The following is a 16439-nucleotide window of genomic DNA, read 5'->3' as shown; positions in this document are numbered from 1 at the left end:
AGGATGGAGGACAATATTTTTAGTGCTGTGTGAGTGTAAAGGTTGTATTTAAGGTGTTTATTATCTTTCCTGATGGCATCAAAATAGGATTTTTGTATCTGGAGAAAACTAAATTTCACACACCGACGAGCTATGTGATTTCATTGTTCTGTCTCGTTGCTGCCGAAAATCCAACACTGTTCTTCTTGCAAGCTTGTCTCATAGGCTGACAAAATAGCAAGGCAATCTTTCCGTGTTCAGACGTTCCCATATTTTCTGAAGTCGTCACCCAAACGCACGCAGGCGCTTTCTCTGCTGCCACAGTGTGTTTTTGATGTTGATGTTATCTTACTTCAGACCGTTTTACTTTGCACTGCATCTGAGTATAGGCTGGTAAATGGGAACTTACAGCCATTTTTTTTTCAGACTAAATGTCCAAAAATAGAACAGACGCTCAGATACTAAATATGTATACCAGAAACTGAGTATTAATATTTAAGTTGTTTTAGTCAGCACATCTTTATTTTCCTATTTATTATTATTATAATTATTATGTGAACACATCTTTACTGGTTAGCATTCTGTTTACCTTTATGCTCCCCTGAATATAATTTATATTCAATATACTGCTTATGTTTATCTAGTGTCATGAATATCTAATTTTACTTCCAAGCTTGATAAACAATTCACTCAATCAAGAAAACACGAGTCTCAGTGGTCTATTGGTCAATGTATATCTCTTTTGTCTTTGATTGAAAACATTGAAATGAGCAAATCCCTAATTAACATGCCACGCTGAATAGCAGTTACGAGTCCAGCATGAGTGTAATTGCTCCGGACGATCGGTGCCGTCTGACTTAATGAGTGACACTTTCTCGTCGAGTGAAAGCAGCAGAAAGCAGCAGATGACAAAATGTCATCAGAGCTGAGTAGCGCTGTGGGATACAATTCTATTTATTCATCCACGAGACAGAAAATAGGACAGGCTGAAAAGTGATGCTGTGAGTGAAAAAAAAATATGATGGAGACTGTTGACCTTTCCTTTGCAGAACAAAACAAATACAGTATACATAGTATATTGACCAAACATGTTTATATCAATTTGTCAGCTATGTTTTTTATTAAATGGGAGCAACCAGCCTCCACTCAGACATGCCTCTGGTTAACAACAACTTCCTAATATTTTTGGAAATATTTGAAGCATGGGTCACTCGAGCGCGACTCAAACTGCACAGTAGCCTGTATCTATGGCAACCCTACACTTCAGGAGGAGTGTTAGCAGGTAATAGACATGAATAGTGGCTTGTGAATTATTTAGAAGCTTGATCAGGCAGACGCAGCCTGACTGGCCCGAGAGGGAGGACATGAGCTGGCATCCCCCAAGGGAGTCTCGGTCTCTTCTTGGACTAAGAACAGTGAATTTATGCTTGCTTTGCAGTTTATTATATGAAGTGAGGAAAGGTAAGAATGGTTGTTTTCTGTTGAGCAATTTCACGTAGAATCCTTTAATGTGTGTCAATACATTCGAACAGATAAAGATATTCGAAGGGTTTTTTTTCCTGTAAAATGTTCAATTGGAAGAAAATGAGGATAATCCAATAAATAGACAAAACAGCATTTTTGTGATAGAGTTGTTTTTCCCTTCAGCTCATCTGCCTTTTTTATATCTGTGTTCTGCTCTTCATCCATTAGCCTCCGCAGATGCTGTAGCTATGTCGTGTTTGAAGGATTCTGTTGTCAAGGGAAATTTCATGCCCTGTGCTTTTTTCCATCAGAGGAAAAAAAAAGGAAGAATCTATCTATCTCTTTGAGGGTGCAAAGCTAAAAAGTGTGTTGAGTGAGTTTCACATGCTAAGTCCTAACCTTCAAGTTTCCAGAAAGTTACTGTCAAGCGAGACATCAAATTTCAAGCAGCTCAAGTCATTTCTCAGTTCGAGCAAGTTGTAAGTCAAGTCGTTGAAAGCCCAAATAGGTGAAATGGTTGAATTTGATTTCCCTATGTCAATTATTCTTATACATATATGAATACAAGATGTAGAAAAAAAAATCTTATTGGCTTAATTATTTCAAAATATGCTGTATTGCTTTCTTGATACCCCCTATCAGCTGTTATGGGATGCAATGATTACAAAATGTTTAAAAAAAACAAAAAAACGATAAAGCTGAAGTTACTGGCTCTGCAGGGACGTATGCCAGAATGCTGTGCAGGAAACAGATGGTGATGGGGGGAGGGAAAGGGCGCTGCATAGTTAGGTGCGCTGCCTGCCTGCCTGCCTGGCCAGAGGATATTACTTACGGCAAGCCAGCATGGACACACTTCCCAGAGGATTAATCCACTGTCTGAAGAAGGGCAAAGACGAGCACTGGTAGATTAGGGGGATGGGATTATGGTAGTTATTATGTGATCCATTTTTATCATCTTCTAATGTTACAATTTAATTAATTTTAGGGTTTATCCATTAATAGAAAGAACTGTTTGGGACAGAATAAGGCACAATTTAGGTGATTTAAGATTCACGCATTGTCCTATAGAAAGAGACGACAGTTGTCCTTTCTAAAATACAGACTTTTTTTTTTTTTTTTTTTACACTGTAGTAGCTTTCTCAATCCAGAGATTATTTGCTCTTGGTGATATTTCTTTCTTGTGTCTGGCCAAAGGTATTGTGTGACCTTTGAGGCGTGAGCCCACTGGAGTAGCCGCAACTCACCTGACCTTTTCTTGTGTCTACTTTCACCCTGGGCAGCCAATTTTCAGGACGCTACCGCCTCTACGGTCAGATGCGCTCCCCGGAGGACCAGCTCGCCTCAATCAAAGCAGCATACTGGGCGAGCTGACATTGTTAGTTGACTTTCAGGGACATGCTGTGGATGATTTGATTGCAAATAGCTGGTCTACCATCTGTCAGATTTCTCTCTGTGGAGATATCTTCTAGTTCATAGTGCCTGTGTATGTCACATCATCTGTCACAACAGCTTTCAAATTTAATTCTTTGGGGTGAAAATTACTTAAAAGGGAAAAGATCAGTGACTTTCAGCTCCCTGCGAACGTTGACAGTATAAAAAATGAAATTTTAATGATCCGAATGGATCAAAACATTCGCCAGATGATTGAATGGGGCTCTTGTTATTTGTGTGAAATATCAAATCAGCTTAGGTCACTGATGGGATAAATAAAATCGAAATCTACTGGAACAAAAACAATCATGGTGACACCTCTTGGTGGTATACTGTTGAAATAGAAAATTGAGAAGGCAGCAAGGTCGAGAGGTGCTTGATTGGTTCACGGCCAGTTTTAGAAAGCTCAACAAAACATTTTCATGTATTTTTAAATTTCTGAACAAATAGGATATCTTGGAATTTGTCTCCAACTCTATTTTACAGACTCCAATATTGATTTGTCATTGTAATGTGAAGCGATGTTGCATTATCTTCTCTGATCTGATCCACCACAACTTCCTTTGCCTTCTTTTGGAAAGCAACTTTATTTGCACAGTGGCTAGGATTATTGCAGGATGCCTTCTCTGAAAGATGTCTTAATCCTTCGCCTCCCTCGCAGATTAGAGAAGCTTCAGCTTTTTGAAGATCTCTCTCTCTCTCTTTCTATCGACTCTCTCCCCTGGCATGTAAACACATTTGAACACTGATTAGCTCCGAAATGTTGCTTTAGTCCGTCACATCCAAACCCCTAAAAATACACACGCGGCCTTCCCGAAGCAAAGCGCTTCCTTATATTTGTGCCTGCGTCGTCTCTGGAGGCAGCGCAGCGCAGAGCGGCGCCGGTTTGTTGTTACTGCGGCAGCAGCTTCAAATCCCAAGAGCACGTAGTTCTTCCTTGACAGATGGCTGAAGGAGAAAGCTGAACTCCCAGAGAGAGGTGCAATGTCCATAGTGAATTATTTATTATTTATTATTTATTATTTATTATTTATTATTTATTATTTATTATTTATTTATTTTATTATTTATTATTTATGTTATTATTTATTTTATTATTTATTATTTATTATCTATTTTACGTTATTGCTCTTTTTCACGCATGACCTTCGACACAAGAGTCAGGCATTATTTAGATGGAACAGAACAGGAACAGGAGCAACATACCAAATAAGGGAGAAGTGAGCAACCATCTCACCTTCAGCACCCAAATCTTATTTTTTTTCCAGGAGATACGTAAACTATGCAGCCCCTACCCCCACCCCACCTATCTGGATCAGAATCCATGGATGTGTTAAGGTCATGGCAGAGCTGAGAGGACAATTGATCCAAGCTCACGTGGCATCAGTCGATTGGTTTTTCTTTTGGTCGGTATTCCTAGCTCGCCTGCTAACAATCTTCCTGTTTCAACATCATCTAGTCTCAATTGGGGGAAAAAATGGGGAAAAAAATGACATAACCTTGGTGTAATCTTTCTCCTTGGGTGCAGCCGCGTTTCTGGGCTGTCAGCAAACTCAATTGCAGCTCTCTCTAAGTTGTCGATATAACACCGTATTGAATACGCTAATGATGCACCGAGGGAAGCAGGATTTGAAGGGCAGTTGACAGAAGCCTTCTCATAACTGTCCGGGATTGCTGCATTATTGTTGTCATGGAGAGAGAGGGCATATTCAAGGACATCCAATATATAATGAAATACCAGCTTTCTACAATATTTCGAACATTAAAAGAAATACAAGAAAAAAATACGGAAAATCATAACTCCATAGTACAATAGAACATTAAAAAAAAGAAAAAATTATATTGCATTATAATTTTTCCTTTATAGTATATTCATATTTGTTCAAAAGGGAGTAGAAGGAAGCCTAAGCTTATCTGACTTTATCCCTTGTAACTACATATCTTTGATTCTGTCAAGATTTGACCATAGTCAAATATATTAAATAAATAAAAAAATTAAATAAATAGGTATCCCGTCAATATTTTGTCCTTATACATTTTTTTAAACTTAGGTAAGGTACTACAGTTCTTTAGTTCTTCACTACTGGTGTTCCATAATTCCACACCTTTAACTGTTATACAATGTAACTTTAAGTTTGTTCTCACCAAATCTCTTTTAAACATAAGTATTCCTCTTAAATAATAGGCTTTCCCTCCACTCGAACAACCTCTGGATACTGTTTGGCAATTTATTATTTTTTATTTTGTACATGAGTTTTAAAGTCGACTAGGTCGTTGTATTTTAGTGAGTTCAGTTTAATAAAGTAATCAAGTATTAGAGCTCTATTTGTTTCTAATTGTTCAGAAACACAAGAGCAAAAAAAAAAAAAAGAATTCACAGTGCAGGACCGAATTTTATTGGAGGACATTTTAGCTTGTGTCTCTTTTCCCTTCAGACTATATAGTTAATTTTTAAGAGCACCGCTGCACTCAATTCAATTTAAAAGCGGAGGTTACCTTGGAGACATGTTGAGGCAATAGTCTGACATTCTAACTCAACTGAGCAGAACAAGTGTTGGATGAAATTAAATATTCACTTTCTCCTATTAATTTTCTTCAACGCTTTTCCTTATTTGGGTAGAGTGAGCCATTTCAAGATTTGCTCCATTTCAATATATCAGGCCAAGAAAAGTGCAGGGTGACAAATTGTAGAAAATTGTAGACTGACACACAAACACATGGGACAAAGCTGAAGCATCAAGCCCTCTTGAAATAGAGCTTTGACACACTTTGTAGTAAAAACACAGATGGCTCTTAAAGGAATGAATCCATTTGTGCTGCCAAATGAATCATAGCGTCTAAATCTTAATGAGCTTATTGTTGTCTTTGACTGGCTCAGCGCTCACTCTTAATTAAGTGCAATTGCAAGTTCAGCATGGTTGAGAGCTCCAATTTGGACAATGCTTCCATTCTCCATGTTTCAGTCTTATCTGGGCTCACTCTTCATCCTACTATGTGGAACGCCGGCCGGCCGCCCGCCGCCGTGTCTTCCAGCTGGCTTGTTCCGCCTTCATCCACTTAAGTAGCTTTCCACCGGCATCGTGTGTGGATTGTTCCGTATTCCATCCAAACGGGACTTTTGCCATTCTGTTAAAATAACGTTTAGAAAGACAACCGATGATGAATTGGGATGTTAATATGACTGAGTGCTCCAAATGATTGCACTGATGAAGCTGGGGAATTTTTTTTCTGCTTTCCCCCAAAACCCCTGAACACTTTCATTTTGTCAACAACAAAAATCCCTTAAGGGATATTTCTGTTTTATCGCTTCATCAAATATTTGCAATCTTTTTTCTTGAATGTAACATAACCAAAACAAATATACGGACGGATAGAGTATGATGTTGCAGATTTTGCAGTTCGAGTTGAAATCTAATGAATCGTATTTTTGGAGGCTCTCATTAGAGCCTGCAGTCGTATCTGTGAGCTTGGCATGTTTTAATGTTGCAATTTATAAATCTAAATGTGGTCGTTTGTCAAATCCCACAGGAAAGACTTTGTTAGCTTTTTTTGACTCAACGAAAATGAGTCACTCGTGGAAATTTAACCACATCATTTGAGTCATTTGCCTGAAGCAAAGTGACGGAGGGACTTCCCATAATTAAAACACAAGTGAATCATAAATCATCATCTCGCCCCCGAGTTTTATTTTACCTAAAATTGTGCATTGCCGCTTCCTGCTGGAAATCTCAAATTTTAAAGGTAGGCATTGTGATCCCACTTACCGTGAACTGACATGCGTCCGTCTGTCCGTCCCTTTAAATCTGTCAGCTGATCTGGCTGCTCTCTCCGATGCTGTGCCAGCATAAGTGGGCCCAAAAGAGGACAGCATCCTCTTAGTGCTGCAGTCAGCTGACATTGGCCTCCTTTTCCTTGCTGCTCTTGACTTTCTCTCGCCTGCAAGCAGAGAGATTCCATTCTATTTCCACTTATTCTGTGACAATAATGGCCGCCTTCTGGAAATATACACCCACATTGAGCTGTTGGACATTCAGATTTTAGATCATATCAAATTAATATCTGTTACGGTTATATAGTGCATTTTAGTTTCATCCTTAATTATTTTTTCATTTAAATTTAATTTAACCCTAACCCACATTACTAATAAACAGCCTCTTGCTTTAGCCATTCTTAACTTAAAATGGCACTTTTTTTTTTTTGCCACTCTCTGCCAAGGTCAAAAGACGATTCCTTCCGCCCAGCAGCGATGGCCATCGTTCAAACACTGTAATTCAATCACAGAAGCCCAGAGTGAGTAAGCACTCGCGCTCTGACAAAAGGACAATGCGGAGAGTCCGATTGAAGCTTTAAGACTTGGCCTTAATGGAAGAAAATGCTTCAAGTCATGTCTGCTTTTTGTCCCGTCAGAGTGGCAATCAAAAATAGAGTGCACTTAAACAAGGCTATATAATAAAAGCGCTTTCGTTCTGTTATAATAATGTCGAATTGGTGGGACCCCATTCGAATTATAATTTTTCTTCTGTTTTGTACAAACAAAGCAACAGATATATTTTAGTTTGTTAAGACTTGATAGACAGATGGCCGTGCATATGTATGCTCCATGCTGACACTGCCCTGCTGTGTATGATTCAAAATGATATAATAAAATAAAAATACAGAGCAATGGATATGGCTATTTAGACCGTCGTATATTGTGTAAAAAATGTCTTGCAACATGATTGTTTCCTTTATGAAAAAATCTGACAAAATTAAATTAAATTAAATTAAATTAATAAATCTGACTTTGTAATGGATGACCATAAGTGGGCTTTTCAGTCATGTTTAAGAAAAGAAATTATGTACAGTCTAATGCCATGGAGATGTTTTCATGATTATATATTTAGATTGGAAAAAAAAAAAGTCCTTACCGTATATTCCCATCATGTCCATCAGTCCCTTCTCTTCTAACTCATTAGCAGATGCAAATGAGTTTTTCCTCGCTCGCAGGTTGTCCATTATGTATATGTTTCACTTTATAATTGAACAGAAGCATTTTGTCCATCCAGCATTTGCGTCACAACACACAAATCCGACCATTGTCTCCACTCTTTTTTTTTTTCTTCAGTATTTTATTCTACTTTATATCCAAACTTGGATGACACAGCAGGAGGCACTCACAGTGACTAAACAGGATTTTAACAAAATAAAAAGGTTGAAGCCTCCATGAATGCAGCACTGCAGATAACCTTCAGTCCCTCCAAAGGACTTTCAGCTCACGCAAGCACACTTCTCATTTCTGCGAGAAAAAACTATTTGTGATGATCACATTCACATGAGAAAACATTGTCACAGAATATCAAGTCCTAATTTCTGGTGTCATCCATCCTGCTCTTCTGTCTCATGACTCAACTGCATTCAGCATGGCACTCAGCATCGCTAGCAAACCAGTCATGCAGACGCAACATAAACTAGCCGAGATAATAATGTCTGGTGTCTTCCGGTCTGAGCTCGAACGCTCTACGACAGTGATGAAGTGCCTCGGTTTCTCATTTGTGGCTCCCCAATGAAAAATGAAGCCATGTTGTGGGACTCCCGAGTACTGGAAGGCCTTTCTCCAATCACCATCTTCCACTCTGGACTTAATAGGACAATTCATCTTGATCAAAATGTCTTTGTGCCACTTAGAACAGATGAATTTGTGTTCCTGGAAAAAAAACAAAAAACTTTTTAATCTAATGAGCAACCGAGTTGGAAAATAAACTCTGTCAAGAGCGTGGGAGAATAAGCGCTTATTTATGTGTAGATTTTCCGAAGTAGAAGTTGAGCCAAAAACCGCAACAATTATTTAGTCAACGCCGCCAATGAGAACTTTGAAAATAACCCTTATCTTAACTTTTTTTTTTTTTCTGAAATTGTTTCCGGGATAACTGCTGACTCGACTCATCTTTAGACGTTTATTTTTAGGAAGAGCACAGTCGCTGCCAGCGCTGTCGTGAGTCACGTCGGTCAACATCATCGCATCGCCTCAATCCAGTCTTATTTGTCGTTGATGTGCTGCTCAATTGGAACGCAAATCCCGCAGCTTGTCGTGACGTGACATCAAATGACAAACGATCTGCTTCTGGGCTCTTGTTTGGCGTTGAACTTTTTTTTTTGTGGGGCCATTTGCAATTCATGTGTCCTTCATAAAATACCTCTGCCAAGGTTATCATTATACAACCAATTCTTTGGAGATCTGCTCTATATTTAGTCGCAAACAAAATGTAACATGAAAAAAATCTGTTCAATATGCACTTATATAAGCTTCTATCTCTGTAATAGCTTTGCAGATCACGTAATTTATTTGCCTGTCTAAGAGTATATTTTGATCAGAGAAGATTGTGAAGCTTTTGGATTGTAGCCATTCATTTTGCATTTGACAAATATCTTAGCCTTGGCAGATGGCTGCTTTCCTCTACGTTTTTGTATTATCATAAAAGTCTTTAGGAAAGAATCCCTCAGAACTCAACAACGTGTATCTTCATAAATAAATCATTTTGCTGAGTCAACAATCTGTCCTCTTTTGTTCCCTCAGACGAAAGTCATCATGTATGATGCAGCAAGGGTGCCATCTCCCAAGGATGGTACAAACGGGGTGAGCAAGCCACTGGTCCCCGTGGCACGACCAGAGATGGGGGCAACCACGGAAGCGACGGGCGCTACGCCGACAACAGCCCTACAAGCAAAAAGTGAAGATGCACAACCAGGTGAAGAAGAAGAAGAAGAGCCTAAATCACAGCCAGTCTTGGTGAAAAAGCCACGGAGGGAGATATTGGACCATGACAGGAAAAGGAGGGTAGAACTTAAATGTATGGAGCTCCAAGAGATGATGGAAGAACAAGGGTAAGTCTCACACAATTGTTAGCTGTCCTCAAACCACCTCCTCCCAAATTATACTCATGTGCTCTTGTAACAGAGAGCGAATACAGGATTATGGGATGGAGAAGTAGAGACGTGGGGAAATTTGAGACACAATTAAAAGGATGGTTGGAGCCTAATTGGCATGTCGGAGTCATTGTCACTGAGTCACACATGCCTTCAGTTCATTTTGCTTGTAGACTTACAATTATAGAAAACATTCGGCGCAAGAAGCCATGAAAAATAATTACTGTTTCTTAACTAGCAGGTTAATATTTAACCTCAAACTTTTTTTGTTTTTGGTTGGAGCCACCAATTATTTACCGTGTTTCCCGCACTATAAGACGCACCGGATTATAAGGCGCACCTTCAATGAATGGCCCATTTCAAAACTTTGTTCATATTTAAGGCGCACCGGATTATAAGGCGCATAGAATAAACAACTCAAACATTAATGCAATCACAATATAGTAACACTCGAAATAGTGAAATCTATAACAATATATCAATTACTCAACGTTGCTCAAATGTTGATATTACCCATCACAAAATAAACACGTAAACCTTACTTTATTAAATTAGTCCTCATCCACGAATCCACATTGGTCCATATATAAAGCGCACCGGATTATAAGGCGCACTTTTGAGAAAATTTGAGGTTTTTAGGTGCGCCTTATAGTGCGGAAAATACGGTAATACAAGATTGTGGAAAACTTGCTCCAAGTGCCAAATTCAAAGCAGAAAAAAATAGCTCTCCATTTAAGAGTTAAAGCATTTCACAATAGCACTCTGTTGCTTCTTTGAACTGGTCCACCCTGAAATAGAAACGTGGGGGTGTTCATATTGTGCTCCTGTCTTTCTTCCCACTGCCTCTCAATCTCACTTACTCCACTGCGGCAGAATTGATGGTCGCACGATTTAATGGATGCGCAACAGTCCCTGAGCTCGACTTATGGAAGCCATGTTTTCCAGCGACAAACACACAGATAACACACGAACACTTAATGGAGGGATAATGGTTGCATTTCTTCTTCCTGTTTGTAAATCGTGATGGAATGTACAAATGTCAAATGACTGCAATCACAATTCTTTAAACATGCTCATTTGTATAAACATATATAAAGTACAAGCAGCGAGCATGCAAGGGCGATTGTAATATGTCAAGAAGCAGCTAACGCATGGTAATGTGTCATGTGCTGGTTGTGGAAGCCATGAATATAAAGTGCATGTTTCCATTGTGCTGAGGTGACAGCCGCTCAGTTGAGAGATTGGCCAAGAGCAAGACTCGATGGTGCTGTCAAAGCCGCTGGGCCGTCTTCTAGCTATTGCAACGCTCCATCACACTCGTACTAATCTCTTTCTCCACACTGTCAATATGCTGATGGAGGCAGCTACTGTAAGAAGAAATGCTTATTTTTAAATCTCTGGAAAGTAAACACCCATTTTCTAGCGTAAAATGAACCACTGTTTTTTTTCATACGAGCTCGTCCTGCCACAGTTGGGTTGTCACAGCAGGTCGAAGTGCCTGACTTGTTTTTGCAGGTCTTTATACGCACGATTTGTTTTGCTAACATAATCATTTGAATAAAACAGTACTGGTTTTACAAGATCGATGCCATGTACCGTATTTTCTCAAAAGCCGACAGTGCGCCTTATAGTCCGATGCGCCTTATAAATGGACTAAATTTAAACTGGCCCGAAGCATTGTGTCATGAAATCAATCATAAGTGGCCCGCTGAAGACTATGAATCATGAATCAAAAAGACTATAGATCATTATTTTGTGATTATAAAGTAATTTGTTGCGTCTGAAGTTGAAATAAAAAGATATAATGGAGAATGATTTGATTTGGATTAAAAATCTGACATGATGCATTAATGGTGCGCTTTATAGTCCGGTGCGCCTTATATAAGGACAAAGTTTTAAAATGGGCCATTCATTGAAGGTGCGCCTTATAGTCCGGTGCGCCTTATCGTCCGGAAAATACGGTAAATGAACTTGTAAAGTTATTTGCGCCCCAAAACCGATCCCATCTTTCTTCATCTCCACAGGAGTCATATTGTGTGCATTGCTTCTCATTGGCCAATATTTGTGTGATCATGTTTGGAAATGACGGATTATTGAAACCACCCAGAAATGACATTTTAAAACCTTTCTTAATACCTTTAATAAAAGTGGAACAAGCAAAACCCATAGACAGAATCAGTCCCGCTTAGTTGCAAATCCCTGCAGCCAGATTGTAAATCCAAAATCCTCCACAATTAAAATCATGTAAATGCACAGTACTAAATTAATACGGAATTCTATCAAAGCAATGTCATGTACACTTAACAAATGAAACACTAAGGTCAACAAAAAAGATGGCTTGACACACTGAAGCCCTTTCCCGCTTTGTTTTCTTTTTTCTCATGTAAAAGAGCTACAGAGGAGTTCATGCTTCATAAAGCTGATAGCCATCAGCCATTACTCCGCCCCCTCGAAGTCATTGTGTAATATCTGGCCATATTTCTATAATAATTATTTCTTGGAGCTCATTGGAGCTGCTCATTACTGCAGCCATAAGGGCAGAATGTGAGCAGGACGAAATTATTCTTGCAGTCGCAATACATTGAAAATATGATGACCATTGCCATGCTACATGCTACTGCTCCTGCACAGATCGATTAACCTTCTCCAGATGTTTTCAGCACTGACTTCTTGTTGTACCTGCTCAGGTACACCGAGGAGGAGATTCGTCAGAAAGTCAGCACATTCCGACAAATGCTGATGGACAAAGAGGGGGTCATCACCAGAGATGGATCACAACCAGTGTAAGTTTTTTTTTTGCCTACTCAGCCTACTTAGCAGTACCGAGCAAAAAAATGACTCCAACACAAATGACACGACAGAGCTATGGTCCAAATGAGAAATCTTTTTTTTTTTTTTTTTAGCTTTTCTCCTTTCTGAGTTTATGTTGCTGTTTCAGGACTTGATTAAGTGCAACTTTACTTCTCCACCAATGCATTAGTGTGGAAAATTGAGGAGAGGGTAATTCACACTCACTTGAGGCTTCCATAATAGTATCCAAAGAGGTGACTGCTTTTATTACTTGAAATAAAAAATAAACCATATGAAAGTTTTGTTTTGTGCCCTGTAAATCAAATGTCAGCGAACGTCTTGCAATGAGCTCGCTGCCCGACACCATAAGGTCAGCCTCAGTGTGTTTGAGCCTCCATACCTTTGGCGAATTTTTTTTTTTTTAGACTCCCATATTTTACACAGGAACTATTGACAGTGGAAACCTCTCAGCTGTGGCTTAATACATGTCTACACTAGCAAGGAAATGGCTCGGAGCAAACATGGAGGTGCTAGTACATCAATCACTTTGCCCATATCCGCAATATAAATATAATTGCCTTGCCGAATGAGGGCAGCCGATTGTATTAGAACCCAAAAAAGGACCCTGGGTGTTCATTTTGATGACATGTTTTTCAGTTGGAACACAATATGAGAAATTTGATATATTTCAATCATGGTTTTCCGTGAGGGACATTGGCTGCTTCTCTTAATTCTGCAGTATATTTGGAAAAATGGCACAAAATACTCCTAGTTAATAACCCAATTGACACAAAAGCCAAGATATTCCCGAAAGCTGTTTTTCTTGCTACCCAATATGCGTACCTCATTGGTCTGCTCATGCACTTAATGAAATCCAAAAATAAATTGCCTTGATGGTGAGTCCCCTCGTGTATTTGCTTTCACCCTCCTTTACTTTAATAGCTTCTTTTTGTGTTTTCCCTCCATCCCTCCACCCTTTCTTTAATCAGTTCCCCAAATGGAGGATAACAGATCAACCAGAATTACTCGAATTTAAATAAGTCGGTTATATATAAATTTTTGGTCACAGTGCCACAGGGTGGGAGGTTAGGTCAATAACATTGAATTGCATGAGGCAAACAATCAGTGCAATATTTTTTTTACCCCTGCTACCTTTTATTTTGCACCTGTGGTGCCAGCAAGGTCAGATCTAATGCGCAATTGGGGAAAAAAAAATAAGTCAAGCAGGACCGTATCTCCTGCTATAAAGTAAACGTAGTACTTGGGTAGCGTAATTTCCCCGCAGACACTTTTTGTCTTTACTTATTTTTATTGTTCCTTCCTGGTGCAAATCCCGGAATACATAAAAGTAAAATAAACACTCATCAGATTTTTTTCTTTCTATTCTAAGCATGTGCTGCCATGTTTCAGGATCAACCACACACACTACTACCCTGAGGATGACGGTGAATTGGCTGGTGATGAAGACTACTATGCCGATGACTATCAGAGTGACAACAGGTCGATACACACTTTGGTTGAGATCAAAAACTGCATTCCAAATATCCTCACTAAATTCAGCAAAAAATAAAGATGTACTCATGCAGCATTAATTGAAGCTTCATTCTCCATCAGCAATTAATGAGACCTCAAATCAAATATTAAATTGTTCCCTCTAATTGGCACTTAGTGTTGAAATAAGTTACGTAAAAAAATGTCGTGCATTTAAAAGGAAGTGTTCTGAATTTGACCCTTGTTAGATATTTCAAAAAGTCTCTCACTATTTCAGAGTCAAGAGGAAATCAAGCAGCTCTCCATCCCCTCGTCGAAAGAAAAGAAAGAAGAAAAAATCTGGACGTCGAAGAAGTCGGTGAGTGGAAATACGTAGGCTCATTGATTGAGACATGAATAAAGTAAATCATCCAAGCGTTTAATTGTTCTGCATGTCACTATACATCGCTGGCATAGATAGACGAACAACAATGGATTTTGGAACGGTGGTTGGATATCTGACTAAAAGTGACAGAAGCAATTTTTTACAGCTGGCCACATTTCTTTTCTTCTTTCCGCTGTTAGGTTTGGCAGCTCATCTCCGAGCCGCAAGGAGAAGAAGAAAAAGAGTAGCAAGAAACACAAGCGTGACAGGTGTGTGTATTGATAAAGCATGCAGAAAGGCAGCTATTAATGTTCAGGGATTTGAAATCTCACTTGCTATCCAAGGGCAGTCGATTGCCACTACAATGGCCTTTCATGCATTTACCATATGTTGCTTCCATTTGCCTTGGCAGAGAAGACAAGAGAAAGTTGCTAAGAAAGGAAGGAATGAAAGAAAAGAAAAAGAGGCAAGACAGGAAGGAAGGTGCAGATAAATAGTCAGAAGAAATGAGAGAAGGTAAGACAGGAGGGAAATTTGTGAAAGGAGCCGTTGTGAATGTGAATAAAGTCACTCGTGTTCACGCCCACAATGGCGCACATGCCCCTTTTTAACTGCACCAATGCTAAAACGCAGCGCTTTTGCAGATTTCGCTAGACCAAACTTGTGATAAAACTTGACTGGGTTTTATTTTTCATGCATAGCTGAGGCATCCACAACAATACGGGATTATTACGATGCCATAAAATTCATAGAACGACTTGTTTGTGAGAAAAGGCTTTTGGAAAACAGTTGAGATTTGTGTAATGGGGCCATGCACTTGCCCTCAATCGTGCAATCCCACAACAATGAGTTTCCTCAGATCCGCTCGTTCCCTGGTGGTTGCTGCAATAATTCACATATCAGCAGCCTGTGACAGTTTGATTAGGCCTTCTTCACCTTTCTAGTGCTGCCACAATCAGCAGGGGAGGATGTGGCTCTCCTCTGCAAAATAGTAAACTCCCACACTGACCCATTTCCATTGAAACTCTAATGAGGCAGGCAGTGAGAAAATTCATACTGGTCATCAATTGAGACTAAAGATTTGAAAGTCGTTTGCTGCTAAACGAAGGTCAGTCTCCATCATAAATTGCAACATGGAATTATGAGATTTTCTACTATCTTTTCTCGAGCACACGCATGAATAATTCAGTTGTCTAATAATAACCATGTTTACTTTTCTAGGTCGCCATCAGGCTCCAGCAAAAAGAGGAGGTACAGGTATGTGTGGGGGGGCGGGAAGACTGTAAATGATCACATCGTTGTACAAATACAAAATCAGCATGAGGTGTTTCATTTTTTTCCCCCCATCATGATCTAAAAGCTTGATGAGGACCAAAATTCCGAATCTTCTCAGAAATATGAATTCTCAGTACTTGTGTTCTCAAACATCTTCAATGGTCCAAATCTACACAAAATTTGGCACATTTTATTTGGTTTTGGAATTTGGGATCGGTTAGTAAAGAAAGTTAATTATTCCATTGGTTCTTTAGCGGACTCTCACTTTTGTTTCAGGTCGGGCAGTCCAAAGGACAAACATAAAGACAAGAATAAACAGAAAAAGAGGTGAGAACTACATTCTGTTACTATTTTTGAATATCGTAGGTTGGATTCAGCGTTACACAGAATGTTAGAGTGTGAAACACCACTTCTTTTTTTTTTCCAGCTTGGCACAATCTAAAAGTATTCAGCTGTGCCTGACCCGCTTTACATAGAGTCCAATGCATTCGACATTTGTGTCCCTGCGGCGTACTCATCCATACAAATTCTTTCCCATTTATGCACGTGTGTTTGCGTCCGTCGGTGTAGGTCCCCCGCCGAGACCCCCAGAAGGAGTGCACAGCGCCAAGGCAGCTGCGACAGCAGCCGCAGCGCGTCTCTATCATCCACCGGGAGCACCTCCAAATCTCCCAGCAGGTACGTTCCACAAATTACGCACATCTGCATGATTTTTTTTTTTTTCTAACACAGCGGTCGGTCT

At 39.4% G+C, this 16439-nt stretch overlaps 1 protein-coding gene and 1 long non-coding RNA gene across 5 annotated transcripts in view; one reads left to right on the top strand and one right to left on the bottom strand.

The window, feature by feature from the left end:
- srrm3 (serine/arginine repetitive matrix 3) overlaps positions 1 to 16439 on the top strand; it is a 28206-nt gene that overhangs the window by 1391 nt on the left and 10376 nt on the right. For all 4 annotated transcript variants that reach the window (XR_015863141.1, XM_088399002.1, XM_088399001.1 and 1 more), the window contains exons 2-9: positions 9428 to 9735; positions 12465 to 12560; positions 13978 to 14067; positions 14336 to 14416; positions 14623 to 14691; positions 15644 to 15679; positions 15974 to 16024; positions 16268 to 16375. Coding sequence is in view for 3 of the 4 variants with exons in the window: in XM_088399002.1 (XP_088255128.1) it covers positions 9440 to 9735; positions 12465 to 12560; positions 13978 to 14067; positions 14336 to 14416; positions 14623 to 14691; positions 15644 to 15679; positions 15974 to 16024; positions 16268 to 16375 (827 nt within the window). In the remaining variant the exon portion in view is untranslated. The remainder of the gene's footprint in view (positions 1 to 9427; positions 9736 to 12464; positions 12561 to 13977; positions 14068 to 14335; positions 14417 to 14622; positions 14692 to 15643; positions 15680 to 15973; positions 16025 to 16267; positions 16376 to 16439) is intronic.
- On the bottom strand, positions 5248 to 6763 carry LOC148386249 (uncharacterized). Its single transcript, XR_015863172.1, has 2 exons — positions 6639 to 6763; positions 5248 to 6000 (listed from the first exon to the last, which is right to left on the bottom strand). It is a non-coding gene; the product is annotated as an uncharacterized LOC148386249 (long non-coding RNA).

This window comes from Syngnathus floridae, chromosome 15, assembly GCF_059516105.1.
Source record: "Syngnathus floridae isolate MCC-2025c chromosome 15, RoL_Sflo_1.0, whole genome shotgun sequence".
NCBI lineage: Eukaryota > Metazoa > Chordata > Actinopteri > Syngnathiformes > Syngnathidae > Syngnathus > Syngnathus floridae.
The sequence above is the reverse complement of the archived record's forward strand: the minus strand, read 5'-3'. Positions and strand labels throughout refer to the sequence as shown.